The sequence below is a fragment of the Pomacea canaliculata genome, linkage group LG4 (genome assembly GCF_003073045.1).
Source record: "Pomacea canaliculata isolate SZHN2017 linkage group LG4, ASM307304v1, whole genome shotgun sequence".
Classification (NCBI taxonomy): Eukaryota; Metazoa; Mollusca; class Gastropoda; order Architaenioglossa; family Ampullariidae; genus Pomacea; species Pomacea canaliculata.
The window spans coordinates 21,912,954-21,936,027 of NC_037593.1; the positions used below are offsets into that span (position 1 = coordinate 21,912,954).

Consider the following 23,074-nt stretch of genomic DNA (forward strand, 5'->3'; position numbering starts at 1 on the left):
TTCTTAGCCCCCACGGGGCCCGAGGCAAAGGGCATGTGCGGGGCCCTCACGCCACGATCACACGGTTTTAGTTGGGATCTAAAGTCACTTGCCTAGTTACCATATCAATCAAAAGCGCGGGGCCCCTTGAAGCGCGGGGCCCTAGGCAGATGCCTCTTCCGCCTGCCCCTAAGCACGGCCCTGGGTGGAATAGTTACAAAGTCACAAAATCCACCCTTTACGTCACTAACTTGATGGATTTGATATATTTTTACAAACATTTTTTAAAAGTAAACTAAGACAAACCAAAGCAAACTACATGACATTTAATCATTCACTCGAATCCACCGTGATGAACATTTATTCTTTCCAGTTTATTTACTATAAGCAACATCAATCGTACATTTTTATTTTACCTTATTCATTTGATTAAGTACTGCTATCCCACAAGAGCAGAACAGTAATTAGTATTAGGCTTTTGGCGGGCGTGAGTTAAATAAGAAGATTCGTTGACAAAGATTTTCCACACGTACATAACAGGGCCGTCTTCCGCGGTATTCATAAAGCGAGACAAGTCGTTAGCTGTGAACCACAGATACCCTTTTTCGTCCCACCCAAAAGTGTCCACCCATCGCATTTTGACAGCCTCCGATGTTATTTTCTGCTGCGAGGTCTTTACAACGCCCTCGAGACAGCGTGGGTCTTGGCCTTCACCAGAAATATTCCAGCGTGCCACACCATTGAGATCAAGGAGGCCGTAGTAAAGGTTCCGTTGTCCGTATGTTAGACCGTCAGATCGTGACAAGCGCGTGTCAACGCGACGCACGTGTTGTCCATAGTCTGCATGTCTGTCGCGCAGCACAGTTGTGGGAATCTGAAAAAAACGAAGTTAGCTTTGTCTTTATTCTCTTTGTGTGCTTATTCGATAAGGATGATGCAATGTAATTCCTAAGTGCCTTAAAAAGTAGTGCGGTGCAGTTTTTTTTTTTGTTGTGATGAATGGGTAAAGATTAGAGCAGGATGCACACACCCCTTCTGTTCTCGGTATACACACCTAAAATCATTGCCATGCAGCAGCACATCCGTTCGCGGTGTTCTTCTTAACCCTGTTTGCCTCCCCCCCTCCCCACCTCATGGAGCGAAGGGCCACAATCGCACCATGGCAACGGTACCACATGTTTTGTCGCTAAACTTTTAAAGCTACAATTTCTTTTGTTGCCGTGATATAGCCCTAGTTGTTGGCACGGCATTAATTACAAACAAATCCGTCCCATTGGCAGCAGTCTTTACATTTTTAAGGAGGATAGGACTTTACCATCAAACTTAAGAAATGTTATGTCCTGGTAATTGTTTTCTCTTGACCCACTCTTTGACATATTGTTTATTTCTTGCGTTGACTTTTTAAAGAATGTTATGATTATATCACTCAGGAGGTTTTTTCCATAAACTTGTTATGTTAACTTTTGTTGCCGTGCCCTAGTTGCTGGCACAGCATTAAACACAAATAAACATAAACAAGTATTGGTGCTCTTCTTTCCTGACAAGTTTCTTGTAGTTTCACATAGTCTTTTCTAGCTGTCTTGCTGACTGTCTGTTCTGCCTCTTCTGTCATACTGTGTGCGAACTGTTTCTTGTCGCCTCTTGAACTCTTCTTCACTTCTCGGTTCATCTTTCTCTGCACGTGGCATCTGTTTACAGGGCTGGCTGCTTGCCGTAATATAGCCTTAGTTGCTGACACGGCGTAAAAAACCCACCACCACCCCCCTCTCGGTTCATCTTCCAGTATTTTGCTCTGAGCTTTTCTTTTTTCCTGCTGGTATCGACACTGGTTGATGTTCTATTTCAGCGTAAAGTGCATAGTCCACAGAGGATAAAAGCAAAATAGCAGAGGTAACGAGCTTCTCTCTCCATATACAAGCCTACGAAAATCCCAATCCACAGAAAACATTCAAACCCATGACCACGATTGCTCACAGATACACGTAATTCTGACTACTACATCTGCTGTAGCTTCGACAACGTAATCCTGTCCATGCACATTCCTCATTTCAGGTGTTCTGAACTTTTTTTCTGAGCATGATGACGTTTGCACGCCTATATCTCGACAGTTAAAAATAAAGAATGAGAGAAATGATTGGGAAATTCTTGTACCGAACTCAGCGCAGTAATTTGCACTCTTATAGCAGCTATTTACAACGTATAAAGTTTTTTCTTATTGCTATGTCCACGTTACTTACCGGTCCGTAAGAAGTCATTCGTTTGAATTGTGCTGACCTGAAATTACTTGTATGTCTCTAACCCATCACAACGGTCGTAGTTACCTGGAAGAGGCCGTGGCTGGATATGGGACAGTAAAACAAGTAGTCGAAAGTCGGCGACATGGCGATACCATCTATAGGCGTACCGTCTGGTGATTCAGGACGCATTGAAGGGTGTTGAAAAAAGTAAGCATCGTTTCTATCATGATCGTAGACGTAGAGTTTAGCGTCGTTAGTGTCGGTAATGTACGCAAACGCTACCCGGCCGTCAACGTAGTCAAGAACGATGTCGTTGAGGAAACACGATGTGTGACTAGCCACATCAGGTGGAAAGATGAATCGGTGAACTTCTCGATTTTTCTCAATATCCCAGATAATAAGTTTTGGCGGGCACAAGTTTTGAGGTGTAGATTCCATAGTATTCGTGCGTCCGTTGTCTATAATCCACATGTAGCCCGTATTAGGGTCAATCTCCATGCTTTGCACGTACTGCAAGGCCGAGCAGTCTCCCACCTCTTGCATTTCCCAGGAAGGATACGCCTGGAGGACGTGTTTGCCGTCCCTAGTAACAAGACGGTTGAGGGTAGAAGGTACTCCTGATCGCCATCGAGGAACTGTCAGATACACGTCAGCACGATACAACTGGAACATAATGGAAGAAGTTCACTTGAGTTATTATGATGCTAGAGTGTTTAGAACAGTGGTTCTTAACCGGGGTTCGATCGAACCCTAAGGGTTCGGTGAGTCGGTCTCAGGGGTTCGGCGGAGCCTCCGCCATGGAGGTCAAGACACACCGGCAATTCGTGATGACACTAAAGAAGGGTTCGGTGAATGTGCATATGAAACTTGTGGGTTCGGCACCTCAAAAAAGGTTAAGAACCATGTCACGACCGGTAGTCGGACATTGCGCATTCTTTACAAAGAACGATAAGAGATCACTTCAGTTTGAGACGTTCTGTTATTTATTTTACACTAAAAGGAAAAATACTAAATAAAACACATAAATTGTAATACAAGAATTTCCAACAGGTCAAGTTAAACCATACAGCACAAGTTCACTGTCATCCGTTCTAAATCAGAATGTGTACATCATATGTTGGTTCAACACCGACACTACGGCAGCGCGCAGGCTGCTACAACAGTTCTCATACATATGTCCGTTTCAATCCACATCTAACGATACGTCTCTCCGAGCACCTTTCTAGCCACCAGCAATGTCCGTGTGCTCATAAAATGTTCATCAAACACCCACAACAGTCCGTGTACTCATTAATGTTCATCAAACACATACACACAGTCTGTGTAAACCGTCTTATTCTCCCTCTAACGTTGACGGTGGAGATAAACAATGGGGGTACGACCTTCCCCCCTCTCTCTCTGGAGGTAAACTCAAAAGGCAAAAGTCTTACTTTGCGTTGTCGGCATCTGCGGACAATCGAATCGTCAGTGTCCTCGACACTACACTGCACAACTTTCAAAGACGACAGCGACGGCCCTCCACGCGGTCGGTGTGTCGTCGTCGTTGTGAAGTACGAGAGTGGAGCCCCTTGCTCAACACTCCCCAGCTGTGATGAGATGCTGCTCGCCTATAGTCGTCGGCTCGGGTTGTTCTTCTCTGGAACTTCTCAGCTCGGCGATGTCCACTGCTCCCAGTAGCAGATTCGGCGAGGAACCTTCAGCAGCAGTTCTACTGAAGTTGCGATCCCCAAAACACAGCAACAGCAGCGGCTCCGTAGCAAACACGGTACAGCAAGTCCGTCATCAATCCACTCCACTCACAATTAACAGCCGCCACTGTATCAATCAGCTTCTCAATCGCTGCATGGCTCTCTCCTAACTCCAGCTACCCTCCGTCTTAAATACTTGTCCACTAACTACGCAGTGCCTGCCATCTGGCAGAGGGGTAACACCCACAGGGCTGCCCACGCCACCCCGCTCCCCCCTCTACTTCCTTTCAACAAACTCAGGCGCAATTGCCTAAAAATAAAAGATGCACGGACTGATCCGTGACATTCCTCCCCTCTTACAAAAAAAATGTTCACATTTTTGCTAATCAACTACCATAACATCTTTTCTGAACGTCAACCATTACAAGAAAATATACTTCCAATGGAAAACAATAAAATTCTGTTCAGCGACTTTACAAGTGACAAATAAAATTCTCTTACAGTTACACAGTTCTTCTGGTGCAACTTAAATAAGATGACTGTGACTGGTTTCTTCTTTTCTCATTTCCACTCGTGGGATCTTGGTATCTCTGGTTAGGACACTCCTTGGCGATGTGTCCAAATCCTTCACAGGTGTAACATTGGCGTGGGGATGTCCATTGATGCTGATTGCCAGAAAATGTTGTTTCTTTCTGATCTACTTGCATTTCTGTTTGTGACATACGCTGGTTCTTCCTTCTCAGTATAACTTTATTGAGTCCTAGGTATTGAGCTCTCTGGTAGAGACAATTCCGGGCAATGTGATCATATCGTTGGCAGTTATAACACTGTCTCCGGGGTGTCCAATGTGATGGACGGCCAGGGTCATCCTTCTCCCACGAATTGCTAAGAACGGACGGATTATTCCGGGGCTGCAGTTGCCGATCGTGTGGCTGAAACTGGGCTCCGGTAGTGACTGGGCTTTCTGAGGCCATTTCCCCTTTGGGTAAATTGAAGGTGACGCTGCCGGCCCCCCTGACGTTTCCAATAATAAGGTCCACTACAGGGTTTTTGATGACACAGCACTTCAAGTAACCTTTATAAAACGGGGTGTCTACGAATACCCGAGCTACGGGGAAAGTTTCAACATTTCCTCCAAACATTATGCAGGCCTGGTTGTGACCCAGATATTCGTGGTCCTGAACCAGGTCAGCTCGAATTCCCGCTGTTGTTGCGCCAGTATCTCGCAGCACCTGGACGGTTTTACCTCGGACTGTCCCGGGATAAAGTTCTAGGCGTCCCAGGTCTGCCTGATTGGTGGAAGAGCATAAAATTCCAAGATTGGCTGGCTTTGGAGATGATCGAGGGTCGGGTTTATCGATATCAGTCCCTAGTGTGTTGGCACACACTCGGGCAATGTGTCCGAATCCCTTGCAGGCGTAACACTGGATCTTTCTCTTAAAAGTTGGAGACCTCTTCTCTGGTGATCGAGAAGGGCTGGTCTTGTTCGTCGTGGCGCGTGACCGTCCAGTCGGTGGCACCTCCCAGGATCCTCTTCCTGGTATATACCGATCCCTTGGAGATCGCGGGTGACCGTCACGTGGCCCACCCGTGCGAGGTGAACGCGTGCCCCCACCTGCACTCTGACTAACACTGGCGAATTCTAGGCCGTCACCCCGTCGTGCTCTGCATTTATGAGCTTCGCGATAATGTTCTGCACTTTCAACCATTTCCTGAGCGTTCTGGAAACTTCTTTCTCTCAAGAAAACTGCTAAATCTCTTGATACACTTTGCAGAATCTGCTCTCTTATTAACAGATCATACAATCCTCCATAAGTCTTTTGGCTTTTGGACAACTCAATCCAACTGTTGAATGATCCCACTAATCGGGCGTGAAAAGACTTCATCGACTCGTCCTTTTCTGGTTTCGCCGATCTAAATTGATCTCTAAACCCTTCAGCTGTACACTGGAATTTGATTAAAAGTTCTTTTTTTAGTTCATCGTAATCTACAGGTCCACCTACACATAGCCTATCATACAACCGGAGAGCTTCTCCGTGAAAAGCCGTGGACATTTGTAATGGCCACATATCCTTAGGCCACTTAAGAGTTTGTGCCTGGGCTTCAAATCGCCTCACAAAGGCGTTGATATCATCCGAGTCCTCTTTGAACTCTTGAATCTTATGTGTGAGTGTTCTTGAAACTTGACTCCCATTACTGTTGGACGCATTTGCATCGGTTCTCCGTTCCAATCGTAGTTTCTCTAATTCGAACTGACGCTCAGCTTCTCTTTCTGCCCTTTCAGCCTCAGCTTTTCTTTCTTCTTTTTCTTTATCTCTCTCTTCTTTTTCTTTACCTCTGTCAAAACGTTCGATACACTGCTGGACGTACTTTTGGAGTGCACTATCTGTGTGTCCCAGCTTCTCACCCTGGGCTATGAAGCTATCCACATCCGGTAACTCCATGTTTACCACAATTTCCTACTCCAGATTAATATCAAAATTATTATCTAACAGACTAGATAAACAGTCACTCAAAGTTTTTACACCTATAAACGTGCACCAAGTTCACTCAATTTTCACATTAGTTAACAAAATAAATTCTTAAATATATCATCATCACAAAGGCCATCAACTACATCAAAATTAACTTATCTGAAAAGGTTATATATCAAACCATATCAAAGCATATCGATAAAAGGGGTTACAATCACGGTTCCGAGAATTCCCCTCAAAAAGATTATATATATTTTTTTTAAGAAAATACACTACAAAACAATACAAGAAAGACCAAAATAATCCCCAAATAAGAGAAAAAATTAAGTAACGACTGTGCAATGTTGCAAAATAAAACTTATTGCAAACAATATTTCAACACCAAATGAATTCGTAATAAACGTAACTGTATTAAAATAACTAAAGCAGAAACATGATGCTAAGCTAGCATACACATCAAATTACGCTTTCACAGGAACGTCCCAAACCAACAACACAGAAAAAAGATTCTAATTTAAAGTTCCTAGAGGTATGAAGGATAGACACACACAAGAGCAAGACAAGACCTAATTGCCCTCTCTGTCGGCAGAACTATACACGCCGGCAGACCCGTGTAATCAGAGACGGGAAAGACACAAAGAAAAAAACTTCAAAGAACATCAATTGGCTGACTGCCAACTCCTAACGGCTGTGCCAACCGTGTACAACTTCAGATAGCAACTTCTAAACTTCTGATTCCAATGTGTACACACAATTTCCGAACAACAGGTATACAACTTCAAATCACATGTATACAACTTCTAAGTAACGAGTGTACATACAACTTCTAATCAACGTGTTACACAAACAGACTGTCCCTCACTGAAGTGATCACGTCGGGGTCACCAAATTGTCACGACCGGTAGTCGGACATTGCGCATTCTTTACAAAGAACGATAAGAGATCACTTCAGTTTGAGACGTTCTGTTATTTATTTTACACTAAAAGGAAAAATACTAAATAAAACACATAAATTGTAATACAAGAATTTCCAACAGGTCAAGTTAAACCATACAGCACAAGTTCACTGTCATCCGTTCTAAATCAGAATGTGTACATCATATGTTGGTTCAACACCGACACTACGGCAGCGCGCAGGCTGCTACAACAGTTCTCATACATATGTCCGTTTCAATCCACATCTAACGATACGTCTCTCCGAGCACCTTTCTAGCCACCAGCAATGTCCGTGTGCTCATAAATGTTCATCAAACACCCACAAACAGTCCGTGTACTCATTAATGTTCATCAAACACATACACACAGTCTGTGTAAACCGTCTTATTCTCCCTCTAACGTTGACGGTGGAGATAAACAATGGGGGGTACGACCTTCCCCCCCTCTCTCTCTGGAGGTAAACTCAAAAGGCAAAAGTCTTACTTTGCGTTGTCGGCATCTGCGGACAATCGAATCGTCAGTGTCCTCGACACTACACTGCACAACTTTCAAAGACGACAGCGACGGCCCTCCACGCGGTCGGTGTGTCGTCGTCGTTGTGAAGTACGAGAGTGGAGCCCCTTGCTCAACACTCCCCAGCTGTGATGAGATGCTGCTCGCCTATAGTCGTCGGCTCGGGTTGTTCTTCTCTGGAACTTCTCAGCTCGGCGATGTCCACTGCTCCCAGTAGCAGATTCGGCGAGGAACCTTCAGCAGCAGTTCTACTGAAGTTGCGATCCCCAAACCACAGCAACAGCAGCGGCCTCCGTAGCAACACGGTACAGCAAGTCCGTCATCAATCCACTCCACTCACAATTAACAGCCGCCACTGTATCAATCAGCTTCTCAATCGCTGCATGGCTCTCCTAACTCCAGCTACCCTCCGTCTTAAATACTTGTCCACTAACTACGCAGTGCCTGCCATCTGGCAGAGGGGTAACACCCACAGGGCTGCCCACGCCACCCCGCTCCCCCCTCTACTTCCTTTCAACAAACTCAGGCGCAATTGCCTAAAAATAAAAGATGCACGGACTGATCCGTGACAAACCACTGGCTTAGAATATGTCATATGTAAAATTCTTTCAGCCATCACTCGCCAATTTTCCAGTCAGTAGGCTTGTCATTTGATTTAGTGGGCAAAATATTTTCTAACTAAGAAAAACCTGGTTCAACTTCAATCACTAAATAGTACTCCAATATTTCTCCAAATTTTTAATATTTGCATTCATGCTTTGTTCACAGGACATAAGGTCTGAGCTACTTAAGCCTGTAAAAAATACTACTACTGACTACTGTTGATAAGATATATCATTTGGAGCTGTTTTTTGTAATAGAATGAATCAGACATGTGTGCATGTGATGTGTGCGATACACTTTTCCTTATTCAAGTAGACTTAACCATAGATTTTTTTTTTTCAGGATAGATAAATACTTGCTTTTCAGAAAATTCTCTTCGTTATGTTCATTGATACCAGGTAGCCTCCAAAAAGTATAGAAAAAAGCCTTCACTCAGGAAATCTCCAGTCAGTAGAAATCAGATTTTAGTGCGAGACTTAAGAGATGCGTGGATGGAGGAGGGAGGGGGAGAAAATAATATTATGTTGTTGTTATTATTATTATTGTGTTTGGAAGGCAAAATCTCCGTGAAACTGATGATGCATGCTCTAGGGTGGATGAAGTTTTAGGGTTTCTGACAGCAGGTTGCAGTGGTAATGTTCATTATTTGTGTTTATTGTTTCAATGTGTAAAAAGTACCTAATGGTGGGAAAATGTGTGACACTGGGTGGGATGCTGTCTGCCAGTTCAATAACAGTTTTTCTAAATTATTTCTCAGAAAGTTGGCTTATATTGTTGTATATTATCTGCAAAATGTAACGTACCACTGCTCTTATGCTTAAAAAATTTTTTCTCTTTATTTTCTTAGAACAAGAACTTGTATCAAGATGCAGATCCTTGAACAGTACACAAACTTCATTTGACCTGCTTCAACAGCGGAACCAAGGAAAAAATACAAATTTCCACATGGTAATAGCAGACCAAGACAATCGGGATAATTGATAATTTTTTTTCCTTGGATGTGTTTTGAAGCTTTTACATTTTGATTAGGATTGTTTTTTTACAAATGGTACAAGACAAAAATCCAAGACCTATGAAGTGATCAAACAGAAACTGAAAAGGACATCACTTACTACCGTGCAGGGGGCCTAATGGAGAAAAGATATCAAAAGAAAGGCATTGTGGAAAAAGACGACAGAAGAAAGACCAGTGTAGACAGAGGATAGAAAAGATAAAACTGTAGCGAGACAGGGAGAGGGTTTGCTAGAAAAGGAGTATAGGTGAAAGGGCCAGTGAGAGAGAAAAAAGAATAACAGAAGAGAAAGGGGTTGGCAAGCTCAGTATTCCAGCCAGAGAGAGGCTGGGTGTTAATCCCCGCACAAAAAGCCGGGCCCACAGGAGCATAAGAACAAACATGCCGACCTACCAGTCCTACGAAAAGAGGTTTAGAGCGGTACTTCTTAGCTAGCCTGCTCAAGAAGAGTTGGGGAGAAACAACAAAGGCCCCGACTGCTCTGTGACAAAGAATTTGAGAATGCAAAGAATGGCCCAGAGAAAGGATACAATCACTGTCACCAAGCAAGCAGCGCCAAAACTACAAAACTAGAAACCTAATCAGCTACGCAAGCAAAGGGATGCTGAAAGTAATCCCGATTGGCCTCAACACCAATTCTGAGGAAATGCTAGCAGAAGAGGCGGGCGCAAGACCACGCAAGAATGCAGTTCAGATCTTCAATTGTCGTAGATCACTAGGATCTACAGCACCAGCCGGACTTCTGTGACAACTTCATCGACTTTAAAAATGCATTTGACAGAATCTGGCACGAGTCGCTGTTGCATGAGAGTGAACATTTAATACCGAACATGGTCTCTTCCAAGTCATCAAAGCACAATACAAGAGGCGAACGAGTGCAGTACTACTAAACACTCAAATGGGAGTTTTCTTTCACCTGCCAGTAAGTGTCACTTTTCGCCTGTACTGTCCAAAATCGTTTTGGAGAACACTATGCGAGAAACCCTCCACGACCATCACACTTCCATTAATATCGTTGAGATGCCGCTTTGTAGACGACATATATTTCATAGCAAGCACCAACAAAGAAATGCAAGATTACCAACAGACTGACACACAGTTCGAATGCACATAGAATAAAAACCATTACTGACAAAAACAAAGTTATGGTCATTGGAAAGGCAAAGCGAATATCTACTTGAGGGTGAGCGATGGTCATACCGGAGGAAGGACGTGTGCGTGACTTCGTCCGATAAAAATGTGTTTTTTGGACCCTAAATGAATGTGCAGCCTATAAATTACAGAGGATAGTGCACTGCTGGATATATATATATGTTATAACCTCGCTTCAGACTTGTTTTTCTATTTTAAAAAAATGTGATTCGAGAGATATCAGCGGTGTGAAAGTGCGGGATCCGTGCAACGTGCGAGGACACAACTGCTGACCTGTGGTCAAGTAAGAAGTTGGTGTTAGACGATCGCGTGGCCTGTGTTTGCAGATGTTGTGATTCTCGGTGCTGTGTTGTTTCTTCCTTTCTGCCTCTTTAGAACGTTAATCAATGGCTCCGAAAAAGGACAAGAAAAGGAAACAAGAATCAAGCTCCGAAGAAAGTTCTTTCAGCATGCCTCAGAAGATGGAAGAGATTGAAAAAACAAGGGACAGTCGTCAGAAGGAGAGAGCGGAAAGCGTGACCAAAAAAAGTAGACCATTCCAGTCACGCAACAGACAGATCGACTCTCCTAACTCAAACCTTCTCCTCTACAGTCTCGGAAACATCCAACAACCAAATATTTAAAAAACTGGAAAATCTACAACAAACAACGGAAACGATGAGACGACAGTTAGAGGAGTGCCATCGGGCACTGGCTAAACAGATTGGCCACAAAGTAGAGCTGCTAACAAGCGCACTTTTTGATGTCAAAAAGGAAAACGAAATGTTAAAAGCTACAGTTGCAGCTCTACAAAAACAAACAGAGGTTTTAAAAGAAGAAATTTGCAAACTAACAGTTCACTCGGATCAGCGTAAGGAAGAGTTAAATCTTCTAGAACAGTGATGCCCAACCTTTTTCGGCCTGCGGGCCATACACATTTCCGACATGTGCGTCACGGGCCGCTTCACCGCAAAAATACAAAAAAAGAAATAAATTAGAGCAGATGCCATTTTTACTAGAAACAAGTTGTACTTACCATTAATTATGTAGTAATTAGTGGGATATTTGAAGTTGTTTACCCGAAACCAACTTCTGAATGTCCGGCTGCATCGTAGAGACACCAAGCCGGAGCACTGAATCGAAATGTTCGTCTATCGAAAAAAACATTGAGAGACGCCCCTACGTAGGAATAAATACTTCTTCCTTTTTATTCGTTTTTTTAAGTCTTTTTTTTTATTACTAACATGCCGATTTCTTGCACTGTGGGCAGAAGTTTCGCGGGCCGGGTGGCACCGCGTCGCGGGCCGGATATGGCCCGCGGGCCGTATGTTGGGCATCCCTGTTCTAGAACAATACTCTCGGAGAGAGTCAGTATAAGAATTTATGGAATTCAGGACGACAATAGAAATGAAACGGCGGAAAAGTGTGAAAAGAAAGTGCTTCATGTTGTTCAGTCAGGACTTGGTCTGTCGGACATTGACACTTATAAAATCTCAGCGTTACACAGAGTAGGAAAAATAAATAAAGATAGACCGAGACCAAGACCAGTGATTGTAAAGTTCATCTCCCGTAAGGACAGAGACCGAGTGCTGAAAGCAAGAAGTCGACTCAAGGGGTCAGGTATGTCTGTCACAGAAGACCTTACACATTTAAATGTGCAAAGACTTAATCGTTTAAAGCAGCATGAAGGTGTCCTAGACGCATGGTCGCCGGCTGGCGGCAAACTATTTGTAAAATTATTGGATCTGTCTGTGCGGGAGGTAAAAGGTGGCGATGTCAGTTATATCGACAAAATGCTTATAGGAATGAGCCACGAGGAAATAGTTCGACAATAACGGGAAGGGAGCGAAAGGAAATTCCAACAGAATCAGGAAGGGACGACAAGACAGCAGCAACAACAGAGTGAGAAAAAATCTCATCATCAACAACCTGCACACGGAAGAGAGGGGCATCTTGGGACTTCTCCATCCACCTTTGACCCCACTACTCATTCCACGCCTTCCGTAACTAAGACGCCACCTCTGGACCCGGGGGCGAGTGTGTTTAGCCCAGCACAGGGGCAGGACACCGAGCAGCCAAACACAACAGGGATGAACATTACACAAGAAATACCTAACAGTTCACTCGGATCAACTTTGCAAACACAAGAAATACCTTATCAGTGACCTCCCTTATGTCTTCTCGTAATCTGGAGACCCTATACCTACTTGAAAATGTGAGTAGACATGTTTCTCCTTCCCCTATTTAACATTTATATCCGTGAAGATAATATATGTAGGTGAGTTATACCTATACCTACTTGAAAATGTTTGTGAGTAGGCAGGTTCTTTTCCTTCCCCTATTTAACATTTATATCCGTGAAGATAATATGTAGGTGAGCTATGCCTCAAGTACAACAAATGTCATATGTTTATAGATTAATATAAGCTCAGTGTACGGTTGAAATGTGCGAAGAGCCTGAAATATGTGTTATTTATTGAAGTGCTTTGAGAGCTATCTGTATTTGTGTAAGCTACAACTAAAAGTTAAAGACAAACCACAACAATAGCCTATGCTGTTTCTAGTGTTTCCAGTGTCAGCTGGTCATAGGTGTTGTGTTATTGGTTTGTGGGTATTAGAGGTGGCACTCATTAAACTGTCCAGTTAGAAAACACACAAGAGACAGCTTCATGTCGGCTCCCGCCCAAGTATATTTGAATCTCTTAACCGGAACTAAACCTTTTACGGATTGTTCATTTTGGGAATAAGGCCAACACTGGCTTATGTTCACATCTCCCTTTCTTTAAAATGGACATTGTTTCAATATAACTTTAATTAAACATTAATTTTAATATTCTTGAATTCCTATTCAAGTCTATGTGCGTTTGATTCGAGTCAATCATTTACAAGTCAAGTCTCTGTGGGATCTTGATGATGCGACCACTCTTGTAGTCTTGACAGGCTGGTCTGGAGGAGCGATGACTTTGGGACGCTGGCACCTTCCTGGCTGCGGCTCCTGGACATGGCTCTGGATTGTCAACAGTAATGTCTGGATCATCTGAGTGTAGACCAGACAAGGGGCTCGGATCCTCTTCGGACTTTTGGGTTTGTTGGAATAAGGACGACAGAGTCTTTGGGATAGGTCTGGGAGTCTCTGATTGGGATCTCTGGGAATCAAGAGACGGCGTTGCGTCGTTGGCGACCGTAGGGAGTCTCTACCTCATATGATCTGTTGGGCAGAGACTTGATGATTGTCCCTGGTCTGGTTGGCTTCACCCAAACTGGCTGACCTGGTTCCAACTCAGCGGCTGGTCTGGCACGGTGTGCTCTGTCGAAGTTCTGTTTATGTTTCAACCTCTGCATCTCGTCCTTCTTATGAAAGTCCTTCCTTTCTTTTTCCTTTTTCTCGGAAAACTGAGATGGTATTGTGGGGACCATGTGCGTAGTCTTCTCCCGAACAACAGTTCTGCTGGACTGAGACCTTGCTGAAGTGCGTAGCGCGATATGTGAGAATCGCTAAATAAGGATCATCTGCCTTCTTCAGGATTGATTTCACGGTTTGAACGGCGCGTTCGGCTTCCGCCATTCGCTTGTGGATAGTACGGCTGCTTGTTGTGTGAGTGAACTCGTACTGTTGAGCGAACGTTTGGAACTGCTTGCTGGGAGAACTGCGGGCCGTTGTCTGAGATGACAATTTGTGGAATTCCATGGCGGGAAAATATGCTCTTAACATGGTTGATGACTGTTTCCGCCAAAGTATTCTTCAAGTGTGCCAACTCAATATAACGTGAATAATAGTCCACCACCAGTAAGTACTGTTTCTTTTTTCAGTTCAAAGATGTCCATGCCAACTTTCTGCCAAGGGAATGCTGGTGTGACAGAGGGAATGAGTGGCTCAGGGGGAATTGGCCTCTCCTTGATGCAAATTGTGCACTTCTGTACCATGGACTCTATCTGCTGAGAAAGCTTTGGCCACCAAACGCTCTCTCTGGCCAAGGCACGACATTTTACGATGCCTTTGATGTCCAATGTGAAGTCTGTGGAGAATGTCTGTTCTCAGTACTTCAGGGATGATCAGTCTTGATCTGTAGAGAAGAAGTCCATCATGTTCTGTGACTTCTGAACGTACTGTCCAAAACGCTTTCAGTTCTTCATGTTCTGGACTAGAACGTGGCCATCCATTGTGGAGATAAAATACAGCACTGTCTTACAAACAGTATCTCTTGCAGTCTCGTTCTTGATTTCTTCGATGCGTTTTTTCACTGGCTGGCAAGCTCTGAATCACTTGCTTGATGAAGATCTCTTCTTCTTCACTTCTCTCATCTGTCGGAGTGTTTCTGCTGGGGCTCGTGAGAGTGTGTCAGCAGTCACGAGATTCTTTGCCTTTTGTGTATAGACAATGTTGTACTTGAACCTCATCAGGCGCATCCGGAATCTCTGAATTCTCGGAGGTAGATCTTCAAGTTCTTTGTTTCAGTAGAAGCCAATAATGGCTTGTGGTCAGTTTCGATTGTCAGATCACGAATCCTGTGATGTAGTCACAGAACTTTTCACACGCCCAAGTCACTGCGAGTGCTTCACGCTCAACTTGTGCGTACCTGCGCTCAGTTTTCGTCATACTTCTTGATGCGTAGAAAAACTGGCTTGAGGTGCATCTGACTGTTTCTGAAAGTAATACTGCCACGAGACCGAAAGATGAAGCACATCTGTTGAGACGACGGTCGTTTTGTCAGTACATAGTGTGCCAACACTGGAGCTTCAGTCAGCTGTTTCTTAATCTCTCAAACGAGTTTCTTGAGCAGTGTCCCAACACCACTCTATGTTTTCTTGATCAGGTCACGTAGCGGTTGCTGCGTTTGCGAGGTTAGGGCCTGCAAACTTCCAAAACGTGGTTAACCATTCTAACAATCTTCTGAGATCAGAAATGTTCTCTGGCTTGGGAAAATTCTTCACAGCAGACATCTTCTCTGGGTCGATGCTATCCCATCTTTCGAGATGATCGTGCCCGAGAAAGGATATCTTCTCTTTGGCCAAACTCGGCACTTCTCGTCGTTCAGGGTAATGCCCGCTTCTTGAAGCGTCGACATCATTTCTTCAAGTAACGATCATGTTTCTTGCTTGTTCTTACCGAAAAATGAGCAGATCGTCAATGTCACAAATCACATTTTCATGGTTCGCAAGAAGTTGAGACATTCGTCGTTGAAATACTTCTGGCCCTGAACTTATCCCGAAGGGTAAGCGTGTATAACAGTACCTTCCAAAAGGTGTAATGAAGGTTGTTAACTCCTGACTTCCTTCATCCAGTGGAAGTTGATGGAAACCCTTTTGCAATCAAGCTTTGTGAACATTTTTGCTCCTGACAGCTGGGCTAACAGTTCATCTGTTGACGGTAACGGGTAGTTCTCTCTGCGAACTGCTTCATTTAGTTTGCTCAGATCGACGCAGATTCTGACTCTCTCGTCGCTCTTGGGCACCACTACTATTGGGCGCACCAATCACTGGGCTTGGTGACTGTGCGAATCACTCCTGTTCTTCAAGTTGATCCAATTCTGCCCTTGACTTTCTGTTTCAAGGCAAAGGTAAGCGTCTTGGAGCTGCTACTGCATATGGAACAGCTTTTCTTTCAGACGAATCTTGTAAGATCTTGTAGACTTCCTAGTCCTCTGAAGAGTTTTGGGAATTCTTCCTTGTACTGTTTTTCGTGGTCTTCTATAACTGTGTTGATTCTCTCAATCAACTTCAACGCTGTAATGCTGGTCGACCTAGCAATGGTTCTTCAAGTGTTTTTACGACATACACATCTTGCAGTGTAGAGACATTTTGTATGTCAGTTTTGCTTGAACATGCCTTCCACAGCTATCTCAACACGACTGGACCATACAGTTTCTTGCCACTTTCTGCAATGGTCGCTTGCTGCTGGAACTGCGGTCTGAGGGTACGACGTAACATCAGTCCAGTGTCAAGCTTAAACATATCTCTGTCTTCCATCAGGAGACTGAACTTTCCAAGGATCTGTTGTCACACTGCCCACAATCTACCATGTAAGCTTCTTCGTCTTCTTCCTCTTCACTGTGTGAATCTTAGAAGAACCCGAAGAGCGACAGACTGCAGCGTAGTGACCAATCTTGGAACATTTTCTGCATTTAGCTTCTTTGCAGGACAACATCTCTGTTGTGGAACCTTTTCCGCATCGAGAGCATGCTTAGTCTCTGGTTTTCCCCGAAGGCTGGCTTCGTACCGCAACGAAACTTTTCGCTGACCTTTCTGAATCTTGTTGATGGTTTTCTCAACTGGTACTCTCGCTGTTGCTTGCCAACATCGAGTGTGCTTGAGTCTTGACGTCTCATGAGCTCTGCAAATTTCTATTGCTTCTGGAAGCTTGAGTGTTTTCTTCTGCAACAATTTTCACGCATAGTGTCATCTTGAACACCGATCACAAGTCTGTCACGAATCATGCGGTCAACCATCCTTGAAATCACATGATTTTGCTAACTTGCGTAAAACTGTGACGTAAGTATCAACTGACTCATCCTTGTTTGGTTTCGGCTATGAAACTTGTAGCTCTCATACACTTCATGTGTGCTACCCAAACAAAAGTCGTTGAACTTGTCGATGACAGTCTCAATATCTTTGTCGTTCTCCCCTTCTGCAAAGGATAATCCTTCGTAGATTTCTTGTGCGTCCTCACCAATGCAACTGCTAATAGAACTGCACAACGATAAGCTGAATCTTCTTTATCAAGGCGCGTAGCTACCTCATAGTTCTGCATTGACGAATAAATTTTTTCCAATTTACTTCAATGTTAGAAGACAAATCCAGCTTTGAGGGAACAGGAACGTTTGCAGTGAAGTGTTTTCTCTGATGTGTCTCCGCCATCTTGCGAGAAATGTCACTTTGCGAACGTACGACGCAATATTTCAAAATGAGAAAAACGTGCCCACCTGAAAGTTTCTGGAGAAATCACACAGCTAGCACTTTGCTGCTCACTTCCTGACACCATGTTGTGTTATTGGTTTGTGGGTATTAGAGGTGGCACTCATTTAAACTGTCCAGTTAGAAAACACACAAGAGACAGCTCATGTCGGCTCCCGCCCAAGTATATTTGAATCTCTTAACCGGAACTAAACCTTTTACGGATTGTTCATTTTGGGAATAAGGCCAACACTTGGCTTATGTCACAATAGGGTAGGGTATGTTAAGGTGGAGGAACAATTTGTGTAGATTGTCAGGGATATGTTTGTTGATCTATTTATGTACATTGATGTATGCGGTAGTTTTTTTTTTATAAATATTGTTTAAACAGCTACTACTAGCGGGTGAGTGTTTTAGGGTTGTTTTTTTTTTTGAAGGGAAGGGGGTCTGGATAAGGGTCCAAAAACATTAGATCATCACTCAGGGCACAAATGGTGACTATTTTATGTCACCCTGCCAATCCTGTTAAAAAATTCATGTTTGTTCGTCTTCTTTTGTTTGTCTATGTATGTCCTGTGTCATGTTTTCTAAATTTTTCATCTGTTTGTTTGCCACAAAAAAATTACATATCGGTTTATGATCATCATATGGGGGCTTCTATATGGAATGCATGTGTTAACTACCGTTCTCGTCATTGTTATTCAAAAGTTCTATCAATTAATGTTCTGTCTTCTTTACTGTTGCATTAAAATTATTTCAATATGAGCATAAACTCACCAATTATTTTAGTATCTATGAACTGTCAGGGCCTAAGTGACATGAGCAAGAGGAGAGATGTTTTTCATTATTTACGTAATAAGGCCTCTTCAGTTTATCTGTTACAAGATGCACATTTTGAGCATAAACAGGAAATAATGATATCTGCGGAATGGGGTTACTCTTGCCTTTTTGCATCCTACAGTTCTTCATCACGTGGGGTGGCAATCTTATTTAATAACAATTTTGAATTTTCAGTTAAAAAAGTTTATAGAGACAATGGAGGAAACTACATTATGGCATTGATAAAAACGCTAGAAAAAGATATTCTAATTTGTAATGTCTATGGGCCAAACAAGGATAACCCAAAATTCTATTCGCAACTTGAAGAGTGTGTGAGGCAATTAAGTATAGATAACATTGTGATTGGGGGTGATTGGAATGTTGTTTTGAACTTTCAGCTATACTTATAAGCATAATAACAATACAAGAGGGCAAAAACAAATTGATGAGATGATTACAAATTTGAACCTGGTGGATATATGGTGTGAATTAAATCCAGAAGTATTAAGATGCATTTGGCATAGACGTCACTCTGTCGAAAACTTACCTTCAAGTACCTTGCATAGAGATCGACATCGAGATAAAGAACAGGCTTACACGCACCTTGTCTCTGTAGTTTTAAAGAAGCGTCAACACCGCGCGAATCTTGCTTTTTAACACTGGGGCTATAGTTATAAAGCAGTGACAAAAATGTCCTGTCATAAAGTAGCAGAAAACAATAATCTTTGGGGTCTGGATACCGTGTTTAATTACTGATAAGTCTCATCAATATCTCATTAGAGTGTGACATGCTTCTTTTGTCGGTATGATCTTTTCGTGCATAAATATAGCCCAGACTTTCACAAAATTCTAAAAGCAGCTGTTAACCACCCCACTCCCAAATTATGTATGGTTTGATTCACACACACACACACACACACGTACGTAGTGTTTATCTCTGTTTGATATTGAACAACTGAGAGGATGGTGTTTGTGTGTGATTTATTCGTGTGTGTGTGTGTGTGCGTTAATTCGTTCTTCGACTGGATAAAACTGAGCTGATAAGAGTCTGGATCTCAACAACACTAAGACTGTTTTCTTACAAAGAGATTTCTTATTTTATAAATAAATCGCACTGCTAACCGATCTCTTTAAACAAAGTGTTTTATTAATTATTTTAATCAGTCCTCTGCATTCCTTCACAAAACCGGAATGTTATATGAACACTGTGGTTTATCACTCTTTATGTAAGATATAAATGTTGTGCACTTACTGATAGCAATAAATGTTATTCACTGTGGGCTTTGTTTGTTAAAGACCAACCTGAACGCTTTGCATTTTTTCCAGATATCAGTAGATATAGGCAGTATAAAACTAACCTGTAAATTACAGCCTCCAAAACCCATTGGTTAATTACGATTCGCACCTGCGAAATTTACACCTGAAATTTACAGAATAGGGTTATATTGCCTATATCTACCGATATCTGCAAAACACGCAAGCCATTTAGGTTGGTCTTTAACAGATAAAAGCTGCTTAAATCAACGTATGGCAATACCAATCTCCTCGAATTGAAGTAAATTTATCAAACCTTAATTCCTGTGATGACATTGTTGCGTACTAGGAATTTGCCAGTCCTGATGTATTCATCTTTCATTGTTTGATGCGGCCAATCATAGTCAATAGACGTCCACCTGTACACAGCGGTGACATCGCCAACTTCTTGTGCTCGCGCGCATGCACGAACAAAGAGTGCAAGAATTATACAGATGTTCATCACTGCGACAGTTTTTCTGAAACTATTTACATCAAGAAAAAAAAGAAATTAACTTTAATCAGCAGAAATAATATGGTAGTCCAAGGAAATGTATTTTGACATGAAGGTATATAATACTTGCCTAATAATAATCTTTTCAATTAAAGATATGCAATTGATGAGCTAAAAAAATTTCTCGCAGTGAATACATTTTGATACTTGAAATGACCCATGTCCTACAACGGTTCTTTAGTTCTTACCCTAGTTTTGAACCGAGTCAATGCCACTCGCCAAATACAGAAATAAAAGGTATGTTCAGTGAAAGTCTTTTTGAACAGGACTGCGAACAAAAAAAAATCTAATAAAATGGAATCAAGCTTATCGGTGCACTTTATCTTTCAAGAAAGCTGAAGTATGCCCAAGAGATAACAAATGTTGTGTATCTGACACTGCATATAGAAAGGGACACGCTATAAAAGCTTAGAAAGCCTTTTTGTACACACATGACTACACTACACTAGACATCGGTAATTTGACAAACTGAAAAATTATCAAAAAATACTTTGTTATCTTAAAAATGTAAACAAGCATATAACTTCACATACATAATACATCTACACATGCAAGGATAAATTCTCAAATTGATGCCTGAAGTGTTTTAAGAAATACAAACTTATTAAGATGCGACTAATGGTGAAGACTGTAACAACTGATGAGCTGATAAATGACCACATATTACTTCAGTGTTGTGCTGACATGATTGACAAAAGTGATCCATAAGGAAAGCGACAGTAGCTCCAGTTATTCTTTCTCCTACATACTTTCACAAGCCGCCATTAAATCCCGTTCTTCTTACTCTGCCCCTATGCTGCCGGTCGTGAAGCATATTTTAGCTGATACCAATGGTTCTGTCTTGCTATCTTTGCCTATAATGAGTTTTTACTTGAGTGAGTTTTTAGCCCAAAGCAAAACCCCCAACCTGGAGGGCCAGGGTGCAACATTTTAGTCTGGTCTCTCCGCTGACAGACCTGTTTGACTTGGTTAGACCTGCCAGGAGCACAAGGCTCCCGCCGACATAGCTCTGTGGATCGACAAGACGCGCAAGCCACCACACAACTACAAGGTAAGTTGCACCAGCTAGTGGTTGAACAGTTGTTGTACATGCTGTCTAACCTCCTCCAGGTCCTGCAACGGTATAGGCCTCGATTTTTCTCTCTCTCTAATCGACGTACCTTGAGTCAATTCTATGTCACGCTCCACATCTGTCATGTTCAAGTCAAAGTCTTTTTTATTAAAAATATCTCTGTCAACAACTTCTTTGTAAATTCATCTTTCCATGTTTGGTGGACGTCTGCACCATAACGAAATCTACACGACAGTTTAGGAACACTGTTCATACCTTCTTCGACTTGGTTGATATTGTAGAGGGAGCGCTTGTTAGGGCAGCATGTACCGCTGATATTTAATTTAAATAATATTATTATGTTCTTTAAAGTCTCTGGTACCGCTGACAGTGCTTGATCCCTCCATCCCGCATCCCCTTCCACCCCACGCTTTGGTCGCGCGAGCGGCGCAGCGCGAGACGAACAGCAACAGCGGGTGACGCATAGCACCCAAACTGTCCGGTATAAATAGCGGGCAAAAAATCAGTTCTTGCACCTGTTTTCCCGTCATAGGAACCAGTCCTGCTTGGTAAGGCAGTAAAACTTTGGACTGAGCAATCGAGAAGTACCATTTTGCCGCAAGACAGATTAAGTTATGTGCAAGAAAAATAATGAAATATAGAACCTTATTGTACAACAAAAAAGTAGATAACAGAAGACAGCTTTTAAATACTGTACATTAGTACATTAAGTAGTCTGTTATATGCTCATGTTTGACAGCTATAGCCTACAAGTAGACGGGAGGTAACAAAATACAAATACAAACTGTCTTGATGGCGTTTCACGCATTCTGCGCATGCACAGATATCTACGTACCATCTATCCCTCACACGTATTTCCTTATCGTATTTAATACTCATCACGACTCATCCCTATCATGTTTGAACTGCATATAGAGCTTGAAAAGAAACAGTCTTTGACATATTAGTTTATTAGTTTAGTCTCATGACCGACTAATTCGTGTGTGGAACAGAAAGGGGCGAGGGTGATCACAGAGCTGTCCCTCTCGGTCTGGTTTCTACAAGGCGTATCAACGTCGAGGTGTCCAATCGGATCCGCTATTTCATATTTTCAAACCAGGTTTTGCGTTGCCTGACCTTTCAGCGCCTTGCAGAAGAGCGTTGACAAGACTTGCTGCAAATCCCCATGGCAGCTTCTGCATTTTCATTGTTTAAACTTTAAAGGAATGGCTCTTTGCCACAGTCCAAGGGTTTTACTTTGCTGTGCACGTAGACGTCCATAACTTGGAGTACATGAATCTTCTCGAGATAATCTCTCAGGCCAACATTTCTACTCCCTACATAAAGATTTACAATTTTAGTTTGATGGGGGAGATGCTGCTGTAGTTTCATCACATTTCGTAGGATCGTAGTTATTATCTGCGGGAAGACCTATTACCCTGTCTCTGCCTCTGCAAAAACTTACGAGATAGATTCTCTGAGTGCCAGCAAAGTGAGTGAAGAGCAAACAATTGCTGCGATTCCCTCGAATCTCCACAGGTGCGCCGCACGACGTTTATTTATCGAATGTTGCTATCCCTGCAGTGTTAGAGGCCAAGATGTGTGGTAAACATTTAACGCTCGGCAGAGGAGCTAAAAAAGATATAATTCCTGCCTCCAGCCCTGTCTCATCTTAGTCTGTTTATTCAGCCACACTCCAGCTTTCTGTAGAGTTGCCCAGATTTTTTATTTCTACAGCATTGGTGGAAACGCCTTTCGTAGCCTTGACATGGGATGGAAGCAACTGTCTGAGCTTGTCTGTGTATAGGCACAGTTTGTTGGATGATAATGTGACAGAGAATACTCCATACGTTGTGCGAAGACCTCATTCCAAGGTTGTCAACTGGTCGAAGAATTACGTGGGATCACCAACCCATGGTAAGGCCTGCTGATG

The 23,074-nt window shown here is 42.7% G+C and overlaps 2 protein-coding genes across 13 annotated transcripts in view; one reads left to right on the forward strand and one right to left on the reverse strand.

The window, feature by feature from the left end:
• The window catches only part of LOC112562117, a 32,161-nt gene that overhangs the window by 78 nt on the left and 9,009 nt on the right, over window positions 1–23,074 (forward strand). For 3 of the 10 annotated variants that reach the window (XR_003098788.1, XR_003098791.1, XR_003098790.1), the window contains exons 1-2: window positions 21,004–21,141; window positions 22,879–23,058. The gene's annotated coding sequence lies outside the window, so the exon portion shown is untranslated. Of the gene's footprint in view, window positions 1–11,822; window positions 12,789–20,977; window positions 21,142–22,878; window positions 23,059–23,074 lie in introns of those variants that run through there. The other 7 variants (XM_025235139.1, XM_025235141.1, XR_003098789.1 and 4 more) reach the window with 6 other exon arrangements.
• On the reverse strand, window positions 313–22,879 carry LOC112562114 (protein yellow-like). Of its 3 annotated transcripts, none has more exons than XM_025235134.1 (4): window positions 21,418–22,879; window positions 19,854–20,061; window positions 2,301–2,879; window positions 313–853 (listed from the first exon to the last, which is right to left on the reverse strand). In XM_025235134.1, exons 2-4 carry the CDS (start codon window positions 20,037–20,039, stop codon window positions 419–421), a joined length of 1,200 nt encoding a protein of 399 aa, XP_025090919.1. In that variant the 5' UTR covers window positions 20,040–20,061; window positions 21,418–22,879; the 3' UTR covers window positions 313–418. The 3 variants fall into 3 exon arrangements, with proteins under 3 accessions (XP_025090919.1, XP_025090921.1, XP_025090920.1); XM_025235136.1 differs by lacking the exon at window positions 21,418–22,879 and adding an exon at window positions 21,251–21,411; XM_025235135.1 differs by lacking the exon at window positions 21,418–22,879 and adding an exon at window positions 20,279–20,359.

Bases quoted from the DNA above. Each gene is read 5' to 3' on its own strand.
- LOC112562114 (XM_025235134.1), bottom strand. From the start codon at position 20,039: ATGAACATCTGTATAATTCTTGCACTCTTTGTTCGTGCATGCGCGCGA. The intron at 2,880-19,853 runs GTTTGATAAATT...ATTATGTTCCAG, and splicing joins ATGTCATCACAGGAATTAAG to TTGTATCGTGCTGACGTGTA. The intron at 854-2,300 runs GTAACTACGACC...CGTTTTTTTCAG, and splicing joins CCAGCCACGGCCTCTTCCAG to ATTCCCACAACTGTGCTGCG.